Genomic DNA, 17183 nt, shown 5'->3' with positions numbered 1-17183 from the left:
TACTTCAGTGTCCTCATCCATAAAATGGGTACAGTTATGGCACCTGCTTCATAGGACTCTTTGAGGGTTAAACAAGTGAGTACATGTAAAGGTCTCAGCATGGGCCTAGCACGTCAGCATTCATTAAACGGTAGAATGTAATTATCTCAGCTCATCTAGGTATTAAAATCTAGCATGCATGATACCTCTTGGTAACCAGGAAGTTACATGACATGGAAACCAGGTCCTTCTGGCTCCTGCTTTTGTGGTGACTGCTGTTGGTTTGATTTACTTTTTTAACATCAATTTTGCTTCTGAGGAATCAGCTGCCCCCTTAAGGAGAGTATTTATACTCACAGTCTATCACCATGGAGATTGTCAACAGTACGGAATCCAAGACCACATCACCTCTTTCTGGAGGCTGAAAGTGGACTCTCAGGGCCCTTTAATCCTGCAAATTTAGCTGGGTGTCATCTCCATTCTGACTGCTGAAAAGAAAAAAAGGCACCCCAAACTCAGCAGCTTCATAACATCTCCCACCCTGAAACCTTAAACTGTGTCAAGTCAAAGAAGCTTGGGACAAATGCAGTTTCTTACTGCCGTAAGTCCACAGTCATCCTCCACGCCGAGCTGGAAGATTGAGACCAAGTATTCAACCAGAGTGCTCACTGGAAACTGGACAGAGGAGAGGAGGAAGGTAAGTAAAAAGAAGGTGGACAGAGGGCTCAGAAGGAGACCTGGCAGGGAGGATGAGTGAGAGCACTGTGTGCGTGTGTGCTCAGTCACTCAGTCCTGTCCAACTCTCTGCGACCCCGTGAATTGTAGCTCGCCAGGTTCCTCTGTCCATGGAATTTTCCAGGTAAGAAAAGAGTGGGTTGCCATTTCCTACTCCAAGGGATCTTCCCGACTCAGAGATCCATCCCTTGTCTCCTGCATTAGCAGGCAGATTCTTTACCACTGTACCACCCGAGGGTATTATTATTATTTCTAAATCAAGGACCACAAATACTTGGATCTTAAGAAGGTGGCATTAGGAACTCTGTGCAGAGAGACTCCCTAACACAGAGGAGTTATATTCAAGCAGTTATCAAAGTCCCCATTTATATCTTGAAAACATCATAGTACAGGTGTCAATAAGGTTGTGCCTTGAAGTTCTATAGTCAGTGGAGTGTCTCTACGCATCTGATATTCTCTGTTCCTAATTTAGCTGCATCTTGATTTGAAGAACATCTGCTCTCCCTGGGCTGGTCCTTCCAGATGTATTACCTGTCAAGGCAGGCTTGACACTCCTTGTCTTCATGTCCAGGTGCTCTCTGGCGCCTGTTCCACAACTTTGCCCTGCCTGCGCATTTCACCTTTCACTTTCAAAACAGAACAGGCGTGTTCTTGTTGTTCCCATGTATCTTAAAGACCATCTCAAAATACTTTTCCTAAATTGACCTGCATAAAATTGAGTATCTTCGTTTGTGGCAATCAAGACTGACCCACATAAGTTTCTGCAGAGACATCTAGACATCTTCATATCTTCTTGGAAAATAGTCAAAGGAAAGAGGGTGAGACAGAATTGGTAGCTTTGGTGTAAGTGTGGGGAAGGTTAATAGTGACTTCTGAGAGCTAGAAAAGGCTCCTTTCATGTGGGAACCTTAGCATTTGTCACCCTTCTGGTCAGACATAGCTTTGGGCCATTTTTTAGCTCTGACTGCACTTGTTTTTGTTTGTGGAATAGGTGTGTGTGTGTAATCCAAGAGCAAGAAAGAATGGTTAAGCATTCTTTCGGGTAGGCAAAGCAGTACCCGGGGAGATTATGGGCTGATCCTACACTGACTGAGAGGAGATTGCATAAAGAGAGCAGAGTAAGAAAGCTATGGTACATTTACCCAATGGAGTATATTAAAAAGAATACATTTGAATCAGTTCTAATGAGGTGGATGAAACTGGAGCCTATTATACAGAGTGAAGTAAGCCAGAAGGAAAAACATCAATACAGTATACTAACGCATATATATGGAATTTAGAAAGATGGTAACAATAACCCGGTGTACGAGACAGCAAAAGAGACACTGATGTATAGAACAGTCTTATGGACTCTGTGGGAGAGGGAGAGGGTGGGAAGATTTGGGAGAATGACATTGAAACATGTAAAATATCATGTAAGAAACGAGTTGCCAGTCCAGGTTCGATGCACGATACTGGATGCTTGGGGCTAGTGCACTGGGACGACCCAGAGGGATGGTATGGGGAGGGAGGAGGGAGGAGGGTTCAGGATGGGGAACACATGTATACCTGTGGCGGATTCATTTTGATATTTGGCAAAACTAATACAATTATGTAAAGTTTAAAAATAAAATAAAATTTAAAAAAAAAAAAAAGAGAGCAGAGTTGGAGCAATTTCAGAAAGATGGCAGACTAAGAAGTTCCAGGTCCCTTCTTTTCCCACGGAAACACCAGTTCAGTTCAGTTCAGCCACTCAGTCGTGTCCGACTCTTTGCGACCCCATGAATCGCAGCACACCAGGCCTCCCTGTCCATCACCAACTCCCGGAGTTCACTCAGACTCACGTCCATCGAGTCAGTGATGCCATCCAGCCATCTCATTCTCTGTCGTCCCCTTCTCCTCCTGCCCCCAATCCCTCCCAGCATCAGAGTCTTTTCCAATGAGTCAACTCTTTGCATGAGGTAGCCAAAGTACTGGAGTTTCAGCTTCAGCATCATTCCCTCCAAAGAAATCCCAGGGCTGATCTCCTTCAGAATGGACTGGTTGGATTTAAAAAGCAACTATTAGCCTAATTGAAACAAATATATGGGAGCTCTGGAAAACAAAGGTCTACAGCAAAAAAATCAAATGCCCATTTTAGAGAAAGCCACATTCAAAATAGTAGGAAACTCCATGGTGTTTTTACCTGCCCTCCCCCATTCCTGCCCCAGCACAGCACAGTGCAGTGTGGGGGAAGCAGTGGCCCAGCTCCCAGTTCCCTCCCTGGAACACAGAGGGAGTGGAGCAACACTGTAACTTGTCTGGAAACTGCCGGAGGGATTGGTCTCTGTTTTGCTAACTCAGAGCTCAAACAGGAAAAAGTGGATGGTTCATATTTCAGGCCAGGAAGAGCTTGGAAAGCAGTAGTGGTCAACAGCTAGTGAAAGCTGCCAGGGGACTACAAGTTTGCAAAGGTCTGGGGGTAAGAAATTATAGGTAGAGGAATGCAACAGAACATCTAAGACTCTGAAAAGAAACCAGAGAGAGGCTTCTTGGAAAAATAAAGGAATTTTAAAGCAGCTATGTTTACAAGGAGAAATAAAAAGCACAGATACACACAGACACAGAGTCGTAGGCAGGATGCATGCTCATGTTCAGAAAAGTCCAAAGAAGAATTAAAACCTTCATACCTGACTGACTCCAAGGCTCAGAACATGCCCACTACTTAGTAGAGATCTTTCCTTGTGTGGAGCCAGTCTGCAGAGACCAGGAGAGATGGCTATTTTTCTCTCAAGTGCTCAGTGTTAAAAAAAAAAAAAAAATAAGACTTAAAAAGAAACAAGAAAAGATGGTCCACTCAAAGGAAAAAAATTAAGTGGCAGAAACAGTCCCTGAAGAAACACAGGCAGCAGTAGTACCAGAGAAAAACTAAAAAACAAAACAACAACAAAAAGAAACCTGTCTTAAATATACTTAAAAAGCTAAAAGGAAGTGTGGACAAAGAATTGAAGGAAATCAGGAAAATAATATATAAGCAAAATGAGAATATTAGTGAAAGATAGAAGTTCTAAAAAGGAATCAAACAAAAATGTGTGTGTGTGTGTGTACTCAGTTGTGTCTGACTGTGACCCCATAGACCGTAGCCCACCAGGCTCCCCTGTCCATGGAATTCTCCAGGCAAGAATACTGGAGTGGGTTGCCATTTCCTCTTCCAGGGGATATTCCTGACCCAGGGATCAAAGCCACGTCTCCTGCATTCGCAGGCAGATTCTTTATCCCTGAGTCACCTGGGAAGACCAAATAAAAATAAAGGAATTGAAATATACAGTAACGTTTATGAAAAAAAATTCACTAGAGACATTCAAAAGTGGGTTTGAACAGACAGAAGTAAGAATCAGAAAACTTGAAGATAGACTGTTTGAAATTATTGAGCCTAGGTAGCAAAAAGAGAAATGAATAAAGAAACATGAGCAGAGACCAAAGACTTGTGGGACACCCTCAAGCTGACATATACTGACTATGGGATAAATTAAAAGAGAAAGGGGCAGAGAGATTATTTGAATAAATAATGACTGAAAACTTCCCACACTAGATATGGATCTACAAATCCCAGAAGCTCAGTGGAGACCAAATAAGTTAAATCCCTAGATACTCACACAGAGACAATTATAATCAATCTGTTGAAAGTCAAAGAAAAGGAGAGAATCTTCAAAACAGCAAGAGAAAAATGACTCATCGCATACAAGGGAGCCCTAATAAGATTATCATTAGATTTTTCAGCAGAAACTTTGGTGGTCAGAAAACAGTGGGGTGATATGTTTAAAGGGCTTAGTCCCCACAAACCAAAACCTAAACAAAACCAAGCCCCACACCCCAAAAAACCCCATCCCACTATTGACTGAGAATAGCTTAGCCAACAAAACTTTCCTTCAAAAATGGAGAAATAAAAACATTCCCAGATAAACAGAAGCTGAGGGAGTACTGCTACATCTTCCCTACAGGAAGTGCTAATGGGAGTCCTTGAAGTTAGTATGGAGAAATGGTAAATTGTAACTTGAAGTTATATGAAAATATAAAGACCCCTGGTAAAGATAAATGCACAAATATAGACGCCATCATTATTGTACTTTTGGTTTGTAATTCCATTATTTTCTACACAATTAAAAAACACAAAACCATAAAATATTATAAATTAATGTTAATGGGTACACAGTATATCAACATGTAATTTGTGACATCAATAACATAAAATGAGGGAGGGCAAAGCTATATCAGAGTGGGTTTTTATTAATGAGTTAACGCAAGATAGTATGAATTTTAAATAGATTGTTATGCAATTTGGATGGACATAGAGATTATCATACTGAGTGAAGTAAGTCACATAGAGAAATAATATATGACATCCCTTATACAGAATCTAAAAAGAAATGATACAAATGAACTTATTTACAAAGCAGAAACAGACTCACAGACTTAGAGAATGAATTTATGGTTCCCAGTGCGGGAAGGGAGGGGAGAATGGATAATTAGGGAGTGTGGGATAAACATGTACACACTGCTATATTTAAAATGAATAACCAACAAGGACCTACTATATAGCCCAGGGAACTCTGCTCCAGGTTATGTGGCAGCCTGGACTGGAGGAGAGTTTGGGGGAGAATGGATACATGTGTATGGATGGTTGAGTCCCTTTGCTGTCCACCTGAAACTATCACATTATTAATCAGCTATACTCCAGTATAAAATAAAAAGATGAAAAATTAATTAAAAAATAAGATAGATCACTATAAATTTAAGATGTTATGTATAATTCCCATGATAACTACAAAGAAAATCTCTCTAAAATATACACAAGAGGAAATGAGAAAGAAAAATAGACCACTACTAAAAATTAAATAAACACAAAGAAAAGTAGTAATGGTGAAAATGAGGGGCAAAAAGCCCTATAAGACAAAAAAGAAAACAAATAACAAAACGGTAAAAGTAAATAACAGTAATTACTTTATTTTTTCTTTTTTTTCAGTAATTACTTTAAATGTAAATAGATTAAATGCTCATCAAAAGAGATTTGCAGAATGGGGGGAAAAAACATGATTTTTTTTCATCCACCATCTATGAGACTGTTTTTAGATCTAAGGACATGCAAAAGTTGAAAATAAAAGACTAGAAAAAGATATTCCCTGCAAATATCAGCTCAAAGAGAATGAGGTGGCACTGTATTAATTTCATAGAAAATGAAGTCTAAGTAAAAAAATGTTACAAGAGCCAAAGAAGAGGAGGGTATATTGAAGAAAGGATCATGAAGAAATAGAAAGTATGAATAGACATATAACTAGTAAGAAAATTGAATCAGTAATCAAAGAGCTCCCCAAAATAAAAGCCCAGGACTAGATGGCTTCACTGGTGAATTCTACTTAGCTTTTAACTACTTTAACACAGGGCTTCCCTGGTAGCCAAGATCTGCCTGCAGTACAGAAGACCCCGGTTCCATTTCTGGGTCAGAAAGATATGCTGGAGAAGGGACAGGCTACCCACTCCAGTATTCTTGGTGGCTCAGCTGGTAAAGAATCCATCTGCAATGCGGGAGACCTGGGCTTGATCTCTGGGTTGGGAAGATCCTCTGGAGAAGGAAACACCCACCCACTCCAGTATTCTGGCCTGGAGAACTCCATGGACTGTATAGTCCATGGGGTCACAAAGAGTTGGACACAACTGAGTGACTTTCACTTCACCTTAACATAATAAAGACCATATATGAAAAGCCCAGCTACAATCATACCCATGCAAAGGAATGAAGTTGGACACCTACCTCACACCATATTCAAAAATTAATTCAAAATGAATCAAAGACCTATATGTAAGGTCTTTAGGTCTATATGTAAGACCTAAAATTATAAAACTCTTAGAAGAAAACAGGAGAAAAGCTACATGACATTGAATTTGGCACTGACTTCTTGGATATGACACCCTAAACATAGACAACAAGAGAAAAAATAGATAAACTGGACTTCACCAAAATTAAACTTTATGTATGAAAGAATTTATTATCAAGAGTGAAAGCAGGCTCTTGCAGAGAGATATTTGCATGTTTATATTATTAACAGCATTATTCACAGGAACTGGAAGGTAGAAGTAATTCAGTGAGGAATGGATAAGCAAAATAGAGCATATACATACAATGGAATATTACTCAATCTTTAAGAGAAAGGAAATTATGAAACATGCTACCGTGTAGATAAACCTTGAAGACACTAAGTTAAGAGCAATGTTCAGTTCAGTTCAGTTGCTTAGTCATGTCTGACTCTTTGCAACCCCATGGACTGCAGCACACCAGGCCTCCCTGTCCATCACCAACTCCTGGAATTTACTCAAACTCATGTCTGTTGAGTCACTGATGCCATCCAAAGATGTCATCCTCCGTTGTCCCTTTCTCCTTCTACCTTCAATCTTTCCCAGCATCAGGGTCTTTTCAAATGAGTCAGCTCTTTCATCAGGTGGCCAAAGTATTGGAGTTTCAGCTTCAACATCAGTCCTTCCAATGAATATTCAGGACTGATTTCCCATAGGATGGCCTTGTTGGATCTCCTTGCAGTCCAAGGGACTCTCAAGAGTCTTCCAACACCACAGTTCAAAAGCATCAATTCTTCAGTGCTCAGCTTTCTTCACAGTCCAACTCTCACATCTATTCATGATCACTGGATAAACCATAGCCTTGACTAGATGGACCTTTGTTGGCAAAGCAATGTCTCTGCTTTTTAATATGCTGTCTAGGTTGGTCATAACTTTTCTTCCAAGGAGCAAGTGTCTTTTAATTTCATGGCTGCAGTCACCATCTTCAGCAATTTTAGAGCCCCCCAAAATAAAATCTCTTACTGTTTTGACTGTTTCCCCATCTATTTGCCATCAAGTGATGAGACTGGATGCCATGATCTTAGTTTTCTGAATGTTGAGGTTTAAGCCAACTTTTTCACTCTCCACTTTCACTTTCATCAAGAGACTCTTTAGCTCTTTTTCACTTTCTGCCATAAGAGTGGTGTCATCTGCATATCTGAGGTTATTGATATTTCCTCCAGCAATCTTGATTCCAGCTTGTGCTTCATCCAGCCCAGTGTTTTTCATGATTTACTCTGCATATAAGTTAAATAAGCAGGGTGACAATATACAGCCTTGATGTACTCCTTTTCCTATTTGGAACCAGTCTGTTGTTCCGTGTTCAGTTCTAACTGTTGCTTCCTGACCTGCATACGGGTTTCTCAAGAGGCAGGTCAGGTGGTCTGGTATTTCCATCTCTTTCAGAATTTTCCACGGTTTGTTGTGATCCACCCAGTCAAAGGCTTTGGCAGAGTCAAAAAGCAGAAATAGATGTTTTTCTGGAACTCTTGCTTTTTTGATGATCCAGTGGATGTTAGCAATTTGACCTCTGGTTCCTCTGCCTTTTCTAAAACCAGCTTGAACATCTGGAAGTTCACAATTCACATACTGTTGAAACACAGCTTGGAGAATTTTGAGCATTACTTTACTAGTGTGTGAGATGAGTGCAATTGTGTGGTAGTTTGAACATTCTTTGGCATTGCCTTTCTTTGGGATTTAAATGAAAACTGACCTTTTCTAGTCCTGTGGCCACTGCTGAGTTTTCCAAATTTGCTGGCATATTGAGTGCAGCACTTTCACAGCATCATCTTTCAGGATTTGAAATAGCTCAACTGGAATTCCATCACCTCCATTAGCTTGTTTGTAGTGATGCTTCCTAAGGCCCACTTGACTTCACATTCCAGGATGTCTGGCTCTAGGTGAGTGGTCACACCATAGTGATTATCTGGGTTGTGAAGATCTTTTTTGTACAGTTCTTTTGTGTATTCTTGCCACCTCCTCTTAATATATTATGCTTCTGTTAGGTCCATACCATTTTTGTCCTTTATTGAGCCCATCTTTGCATGAAACATTCCCTTGGTATCTCTAATTTTCTTGAAGAGATCTCTGGTCTTTCCCATTCTATTGTTTTCCTGTATTACTTTGCATTGATCATTGAGGAAGGCTTTTTATCTCTCCTTGCTATTCTTTGGAACTCTGTATTCATATGGGTATATCTTTCCTTTTCTCCTTTGCTTTTCACTTCTCTTCATTTCACAGCTATTTGTAAGGCCTCTTCAGACAGCTGTTTTGCTTTTTTGCGTTTCTTTTTCTTGGGGATGGTCTTGATCCCTGTCTTCTGTACAATGTCATGAACCTCCGTCCATAGTGCAGTGTTAGTCACCAAAAGACAAATACTGTGTACTCCCACTTATACAGTGTGTGCGTGTGTGCTCAGTCACTTTAGTCGTGTCCAACTCTTTTCAACCCCATGGACCTCCCCCAGGTTCCTCTGTCCATGGGATTCTCCAGGCAAGAACACTGGTGTGGGTTGCCATACCCTCATCCAAGGGATCTTCCTGACCCAGGGATGGAATCCACGTCTCTTATATCTCCTGCACTGGCAGGCAGAATTACCACTAGCGCCACCTGGGAAGATCTGAGGTACAGCAGAGTAGTCAAATTCATAGAAATAGAAAGCAGAATGGTGGTTGCCAGGTGCTGAGCAAGGGAGAATGGAGAGCTGTTGCTTAAAGGGGACAGAGTTTCAGTTTGAGACGATGAAAAAGTCCTGCAAGTGGATGGAGGTGGTGGTTGCTCATCAATGTGAATGTAGTTAATGCCACTGAGCTGCACACTTAAAAGTAGTTAAAAATGGGACTTCCCTGGTGGTCCAATGGCTAACACTGCAAACTCCCAGGGGACCTGGGTTTTGATCCCTAATTAGGGATGCACCTAATTAAGTGGATCAGTAGTAAAGAACCTGCCTGCCAAAGCAGGAGAACCAAAAGATGAGGGTTTGATCCCTGGGTCCAGAAGATCCCCTGAAGAAGGAAATGGCAACCCGCTTCAGTATTCTTGCCTGGGAAATTCCATGGACAGAGGAGCCTGGCAGCCTACAGGTCACAAAAGAGTTGGACATGACTTAGCGACTGAGTGCGTGCGTGCACGCACACACACACACACACACGCACACACGGAACTAGAGTCCACATGCTACAACTAAAACGATTCTGCATGCCAAGACTAAAAATCCTTTGTGCTGCAACTAATATGCACTGCAGCCAAATAAAAATAAAAATAGTCAAAATGGTAAATTTTATTATGCATCTTTTACTACAATGAATTTCAAAAAACAATGAAAAATTGTGATATAATAGGGCTTTTCTGGTGGTGGCTCAGATGGTAAATAAATGCAGGAGACCTGGGTTCAATACCTGGATGGGGAAGATCCCCTGGATAAGTGAATAGCTACCCACTCTAGTATTCTTTTCTTTTAAAATTTATTTATTTATTTTTATTGAAGGATAACTGCTTTATAGAATTTTGTTGTTTTCTGTCAAACCTCAACATGAATCAGCCATAGGTATACATATATCCCCTCCCTTTTGAACTTCTCTCCCATCTCCCTCCCTATCCCACCCCTCTAAGTTGAGACAGAGCCCCTATTTGAGTTTCCTTAGCTATACAGCAAATTCCAGTTGGCAATCTATTTTACATATGGTAGTGTAAGTTTCCATGCTACTCTTTCCATGCATCTCACCCTCTCCTCCTCTCTCCCCATGTCCACAAGTCTATTCTCTATGTCTGTTTCTCCACTGCTGCCCTGTAAGTAAATTCTTCAGTACGATTTTTCTAGATTCCATATATATGTGTGTTAGAATATGATATTTCTCTTTCTCTTTCTGACTTACTTCACTCTGTACAATAGATTCTAGATTCATCCACCTCATTAGAACTGACTCAAAAGCATTCCTTTTTATGGCTGAGTAATATTCCGTTGTGTATATGTACAACTTCTTTATCCATTCATCTCTAGAAGGATATCTAGGTTGCTTCCATATTTTAGCTATTGTAAATAGTGCTGCAATGAATAATGGGATAGGTGTGTCTTTTTAAATTTTGATTTCCTCAGGGTACATGCCTAGGAGTGGGATTGCTGGGTCATATGGTGGTTTTATTCCTAGTTTTTTAAGGAGTCTCCATATTGTCTTCCTTTGTGGCTCAGCTGCTAAAGAATCTGCCTGCAATGCGGGGGACCTGGTTCTATCCCTGGGTGGTGAAGATCCCCCAGAGAAGGGAAAGGCTACCCACTCCAGTATTCTGGCCTGGAGAATTTCATGGACTATATAGTCCATGGATACAACTGGACACAATTGAGGGACCTTCACTTTCACTTCACTTTCATACCATCTTCCATAGTGACTGTATCAATTTGCATTCCCAAAACAGTGCAAGAGCATTCCCTTTTCTCCACACCCTCTCCAGCATTTACTGTTTGTAGACTTTCTGATGATGGCCATTCTGACTGGTGTGAGGTGATAGCTCATTGTAGTTTTGATTTGCATTTTTCTAATAATGAGCAAGGCTATGGTTTTTCCTGTGGTCATGTATGGATGTGAGAGTTGGACTGTGAAGAAAGTTGAGTGCCGAAGAATTGATGCTTTTGAACTGTGGTGTTGGAGAAGACTCTTGAGAGTCCCTTGGACTGCAAGGAGATCCAACCAGGCCATCCTAAAGGAGATCAGTCCTGGGTGTTCTTTGGAAGGACTGATGCTAAAGCTGAAACTCCAATACTTTGGCTACTTCATGCAAAGAGTTGACTCATCGGGAAAAACTCTGATGCTGGGAGGGATTGGGGGCAGGAAGAGAAGGGGACGACAGAGGATGAGATAGCTGGATGGCATCACTGACTCGATGGACATGAGTTTGAGTGAACTCTGGGAGTTGGTGATGGACAGGGAGGCCTGGTGTGCTGCGATTCATGGGGTCGCAAAGAGTCGGACATGACTGAGCAACTGAACTGAACTGAACTGAATAATGAGCAATGTTTAACATCTTTTCAAGTGTTTGTTAGCCATGTGTATGTCTAAACAGAGAAATGTCTATTTAGGTCTTATTCCCACTTTTTGATTTTTTTTTTTTTTTAAGCAGACGTATGGTTTTATTTACTTATTTATTTTTACTTTATAATATTGTATTGGTTTTGCCATCCATTGACATGAATCTGCCATGGGTGTACATGTGTTCCCCATCCTGAACCCCTCTCCCACCTCCCTCCCCATCCCATCCCTCTGGGTCATCCCAGTGCACCAGCCCCGAGAACCCTGTATCATGTGTCAAACCTGGACTGGCAATTTGTTTCACATGTATGATACTATACATGTTTCAATGCCATTCTCCCAACTCATCCCACCCTCGCCCTCTGCCACAGAGTCCAAAAGACTGTTCTATATATCTGTGTCTGTTTTGCTGTCTCACATATAGGGTCATTGTTACCATCTTTCTAAATTCCATATATGTATGTTAGTATACTGTATTGGTGTTTTTCTTTCTGGCTTACTTCACTCTGTATAATAGGCTCCAGTTTCATCCACCTCATTAGAACTGATTCAAATGTATTCTTTTTAATGGCTGAGTAATATTCCATTGTGTATATGTACCACAGCTTTCTTATCCATTCATCTGCTGATGGGCATCGAGGTTGCTTCCATGTCCGGGCTATTAAAAACAGTGCTGTGATGAACATTTGGGTACACGTGTCTCTTTCAATTCTGGTTTCCTTGGTGTGTATGCCGAGCAGTGGGATTGCTGGGTCATATGGCAGTTCTATTTCCAGTTTTTTGGGTTGTTTGTTTTTCTGGTATTGAGCTGTAGGAGCTGCTTGTGTATTTTGCAAATTAATCCTTTGTCAGTTGTTTCATTTGTTATTATTTTCTCCCATTCTGCAGGTTGTCTTTTCACCTTGCTTATAGTTTTCTTTTTTGTGCAAAAGCTTTTAAGTTTAATCAGGTCCCACTTGTTTACTTTTGTTTTTATTTCCATTACTCTAGGGGGTGGGTCATAGAGGATCTTGTTTTGAATTATGTCATTGAGTGTTCTGCCTATAGTTTCCTCTAAGAGTTTTATAGTTTCTGGTCTTACGTTTAGGTCTTTAATCCATTTTGAGTTTATCTTTGTATATGGTGTTAGAAAGTGTCTAATTTCATTCTTCTGCATGTCACTGTCCTGTTTTCCCAGTACCACTTATTGAAGAGGCTCTCTTTGCTCCATTGTGTATTCTTGCCTTCTTTGTAAAAAAAAAAATAAATAAATAAGGTATCCATAGGTGCATGTGTTTATTTCTGGTTTTTTTTTTTTTTTTTTTTTTATCTTGTTCCATTGGTCTATATTTCTGTTTTTATGACAGTACCATACTGTCTTCATGACTGTAGCTTGGTAGTATAATCTGAAGTCAGGAAGGTTGATTCCTCCAGCTCCATTCTTCTTTCTCAAGACTGCTTTGGCTATTCAGGGTCTTTTGTGTTTCCATTTGAATTGTGAAATTTTTTGTTCTAGTTCTGTGAAAAATGTTATTGGTAATTTGCTAGGGATTGCATTGAATCTGTAGATTGCATTTGGTAGTATAGTCATTTTCACAATATTGATTCTTCCTACCCAGGAACATGGAATATCTCTCCATTTATGTCGACTTTGATTTCTTTTATTAGTGTCATAATTTTCTGTGTACAGTTCTTTTGTCTCCTTAGGTAAGTTTATTCCTAGATATTTAATTCTTTTTGTTGCAATGGTGAATGGGATTGATTCCTTAATTTCTCTTTCTGATGTTTCATTGTTAGTATATAGAAATGCAAGTGATTTCTGTGTATTGGTTTTGTATCCTGTGACTTTGCTGAATTCACTGGTTAGCTCTAGTAATTTTCTGATAATTTCTTTATAGTTTTCTATGTACAGTATCATGTCACCTGGAAACAGTGAGAGCTTTACTTCTTTTCTGATCTGGATTCCTTTTATTTCTTTTTCTTCTCTTATTGCTGTAGCTAGGACTTCCTATGTTGACTACTGTGTTGAATAATAGTGGTGAAAGTGGACATGCTCATCTTGTTCCTGATCTTAAGGGGAATGCTTTCAGTTTTTCACCATTGTGACTAATGTTTGCTCTAGGCTTATCATATATGGCCTTTACTATGTTGAGGTAGGTTCCTTCTATGCCCATTTTTTGAAGAGTTTTCATCATAAATGGGTGCTTAATTTTGTCAAAGCCTTTTTCTGCATTATTGAGATTATCATATGGTTTTTATCTTTAAGTTTGTTAATATGGTGTATCACATTGATTGATTTGCATATGTTGAAGAATCCCTGGAATAAACCCAAATTGATCATGGTGTTTGAGCTTTATGATGCATTGCTGAAATCTGTTTGTTAAAATTTTGTTGAGAAATTTTGCATCTATATTCATCAGTGATATTGGCCTGTAGTTTTCTCTTTTATGTGTTATCTTTGTCTGGTTTTGGTATCAGGGTGATGGTGGCCTCCCAGAGTGAGTTTGGAAGTGTTCCTCCCTCTGCAATTTTTTAAAGCATTTTAGAAGGATAGGCATTAGCTCTTCTCTAAATGCTTGATAGAATTCTCCTGTGAAGCCATCTGGTCCTGGGCTTTTGTTTTTTGAGAGATTTTTGATCACAGTTTCAATTTCAGTGCTTGTAATTGGGTTGTCCCTAATTTCTATTTCTTCCTGGTTCAGTCTTGCAAGATTGAACTTTTCTAAGAATCTGTCCATTTCTTCCAAGTTATCCATTTTATTGCCATATAGTTGTTCATAATAGTCTCTTATAATCCTTTGTATTTCTGCATTGTCTGTTGTAACTTCTTCTTTTTCATTTCTAATTTTGTTAATTTGATTCTTCTCCTTTTTTGCTTGATGAGTCTGGCTAAAAGTTTGTCAATTTTATTTATCTTCTCAAAGAACCAGCTTTTAGTTTTATTAATCTTTACTGTTGTTTCTTTCATTTCTTTTTCATGTATTTCTGCTCATATCTTTATGATTTCTTTTCTTCTACTAATTTTGTTGTGTTTTTTTTGTTGTTGTTCTTTTTCCAGTTGCTTTAGGTGTAAAGTTAGTTGTCTATTTGATGTTTTTCTTGCTTCTTGAGGTAGGATTGTATTACTATAAACTTCCCTCTTAGAACTGCTTTTGCTGCAGCCCACAGGTTTCGAGTTGTCATATTTTCACCGTCATTTGTTTCTAGAAAATTTTTAATTTCCCTTTTGATTTCTTCAGTAACCTGTTGGTTATTTAGAAATGTATTGTTTAATCTCCATTTTACAGTTTTTCTTGTAATTAATATCTAGTCTCATAGCATTGTGGTCAGAGAAGATGCTTGTTATGATTTCAATTTTCTTAAATTTACTGAGGTTTGACTTGTGACCTGAGATGTGGTCTAACCTGGAGAATGTTCCATGTGCACTTGAGAAGAAGGTGTATTCTTCTGCATTTGGTTGGAATGTCCTGATGATATCAATGAGATACACCTCATCTAATGTATCATTTAAGACTTGCATTTGCTTATTAATTTTCTGTTTTGACAATCTGTCCATTGGTGCAAGTGGGGTGTTAAAGTCTTCTACTATTAATGTGCTACTGTGAATTTCTCCTTTTATTTCTGCTAGTGTCTGTCTTATGTATTGAGGTGCTCCTATGTTGGGTGCATAGATATTTACAATTGTTATATCTTCTTCTTGGATTGATCCCTTGATCATTATGTAGTGTCCCTCCTTAATCTTAATTACAAGTGTCCCTCTTGTAATCTTCTGTATTTTAAGGTCTATTTTGTCTGATGTGAGGATTGCTACTCCACTTTTCTACTCCACCTTTCTTTTGCTTTCCATTTGCCTGGAATATATTTTTCCATCCTCTCACTTTCATTCTATATGTGTCTTTAGGTCCGAAGTGGGTTTCTTGTAGACAGCATAAATATGGGTCTTGTTTTATATTCATTCAGCCAGTCTGCGTCTTTTTCTTGGAACATTTAATCCATTTACATATAAAGTAATTATTGATATATATGTTCCTATTGCCACTTTCTTAATTGTTTTAGGAGTGATTTTGTAGGTATTTTTCCTTCTCTTGTATTTCTTTACTATATAAATCCCTTTAATATTTGTTGTAAAGCTGGTCTGGTAGTACTGAATTCTCTTAACTTTTGCTTGTCTGAAAAGCTTTTTATTTCTCCATCAATTTTGAATGATACTCTTGCTGGGTACAGTAATCTTGGTGGTAGATTTTTCCCTTTCAGTACTTTAAATATATCCAGAAATTCCCTTCTGGCCTGCAGAATTTCTGCTAAATTATCAGCCATAAAATGTATGGGGTTTCCCTTGTGTGTTACTTGTTGTGTTTCCTTTGCAGCTTTTAATATTCTTTCTTTGTGTTTAGTCCTTGTTACTTTGATTAGTATGTGTCTTGGCGTGTTTGTCTTTGGGTTTATCCTGTATGGGACTCCTTGGACTTGGACTTGAGCCTGTTGGACTTGATTGACTATTTCCTTTTCCATGTTGGGGAAATTTTTAACTATAATCTCTTAAAAAATTGTCTCATACCCTTTCTTTTTCTCTTCTTCTTCTGGGGCCCCTATAATTTGAATGTTGGTGTGTTTGATATTGTCCCAGAGGTCTCTGAGACTATCCTCAGTTCTTTTTATTCTTTTTACTTTATTCTGCTCTTCAGAAGTTATTTCCACCATTTTATCTTTCAGCTTACCAATTCGTTCTTCTGCTTCAGATATTCTGCTATTGATTCCTTCCAGATTAGCTTTAATTTCAGTAATTGTGTTTTTTGTCTCTGTGTGTTTATTCTTTAATTCTTCTAGATCTTTGTTAATTGATTCTTGCATTTTCTTCATTTTGTTTTCAAGGTTTTGGATCATTTTTACTGTCATTATTCTGAATTCTTTTCCAGTTGTTTGCCTATTCCCTCTTCATTTATTTGGACTACTGTGTTTCTAATTTGTTCCTTCATTTGGGTAGTATTTCTCTGCATTTTCATTATTTGTCTTTTTAACTTATTGTGTTTGAGTTCTCCTTTTCCCAGGCTTCAAGGTTGAATTCTACCTTTCTTTTGGTTTCTGCCCTCCTAAGATTGGTCCAGTGGTTTGTGTAAGCTTCGTATAGGGTGAGATTTGTGCTGAATTTTTGTTTCTTTGTTTTTCCTCTGATGGGCAAGGCTGAGTGAGGTGGTAATCCTGTCTACTGATGATTGGGTTTGTATTTTTGTTTTGTTTGTTGTTTAGATGAGGCATCCTGCACAGGTGCTACTGGTGGTTGAAATTCAAAAGGCTCGTGAGTGCCTCTCTGGTGTTACTTGCAGTCAGCTCCCGAGCCTGCTGATCAACAGAAATTCTCTCTCTGGGCTTCTATTTCAACTGCAATGGTGGGGCTCCAGAGGACTTGGGCCACCTCTTCTGTGAGTCCAAGGAAAAGCTTGAGGGTGCCCAGTGTCTCTTGTAGACACAAAACCAGTGCAGAGGCTGTTCTCACCCTACTGAGATGGGCCAATGCCAATGGAAGGCATGGTGGCCCTGGCCACTCCAGTATTCTTGCATGGAGAATTCCATGGAGAGAGGAGCCCGGTGGGCTACAGTCCATGGGGTTGCAAGGAGTTG

At 39.3% G+C, this 17183-nt stretch overlaps 1 protein-coding gene across 2 annotated transcripts in view; it reads left to right on the top strand.

Moving 5' to 3' along the window:
• The first annotated feature begins 349 nt into the window (after positions 1-349).
• The window catches only part of CFAP107 (cilia and flagella associated protein 107), a 36061-nt gene continuing 19227 nt past the window's right edge, over positions 350-17183 (top strand). Inside the window, exon 1 of one of the 2 annotated variants that reach the window (XM_070768477.1) lies at positions 350-676. In XM_070768477.1, the coding sequence (XP_070624578.1) occupies positions 563-676 (114 nt within the window). In that variant the 5' untranslated portion in view covers positions 350-562. The remainder of the gene's footprint in view (positions 677-17183) is intronic. The other variant, XM_070768476.1, reaches the window with a different exon arrangement.

The sequence above is a fragment of the Bos indicus genome, chromosome 16 (genome assembly GCF_029378745.1).
Source record: "Bos indicus isolate NIAB-ARS_2022 breed Sahiwal x Tharparkar chromosome 16, NIAB-ARS_B.indTharparkar_mat_pri_1.0, whole genome shotgun sequence".
Lineage (NCBI taxonomy): Eukaryota > Metazoa > Chordata > Mammalia > Artiodactyla > Bovidae > Bos > Bos indicus.
Note: the sequence above shows the minus strand (reverse complement) of the source record. Positions and strands in the feature narration are given on the sequence as shown.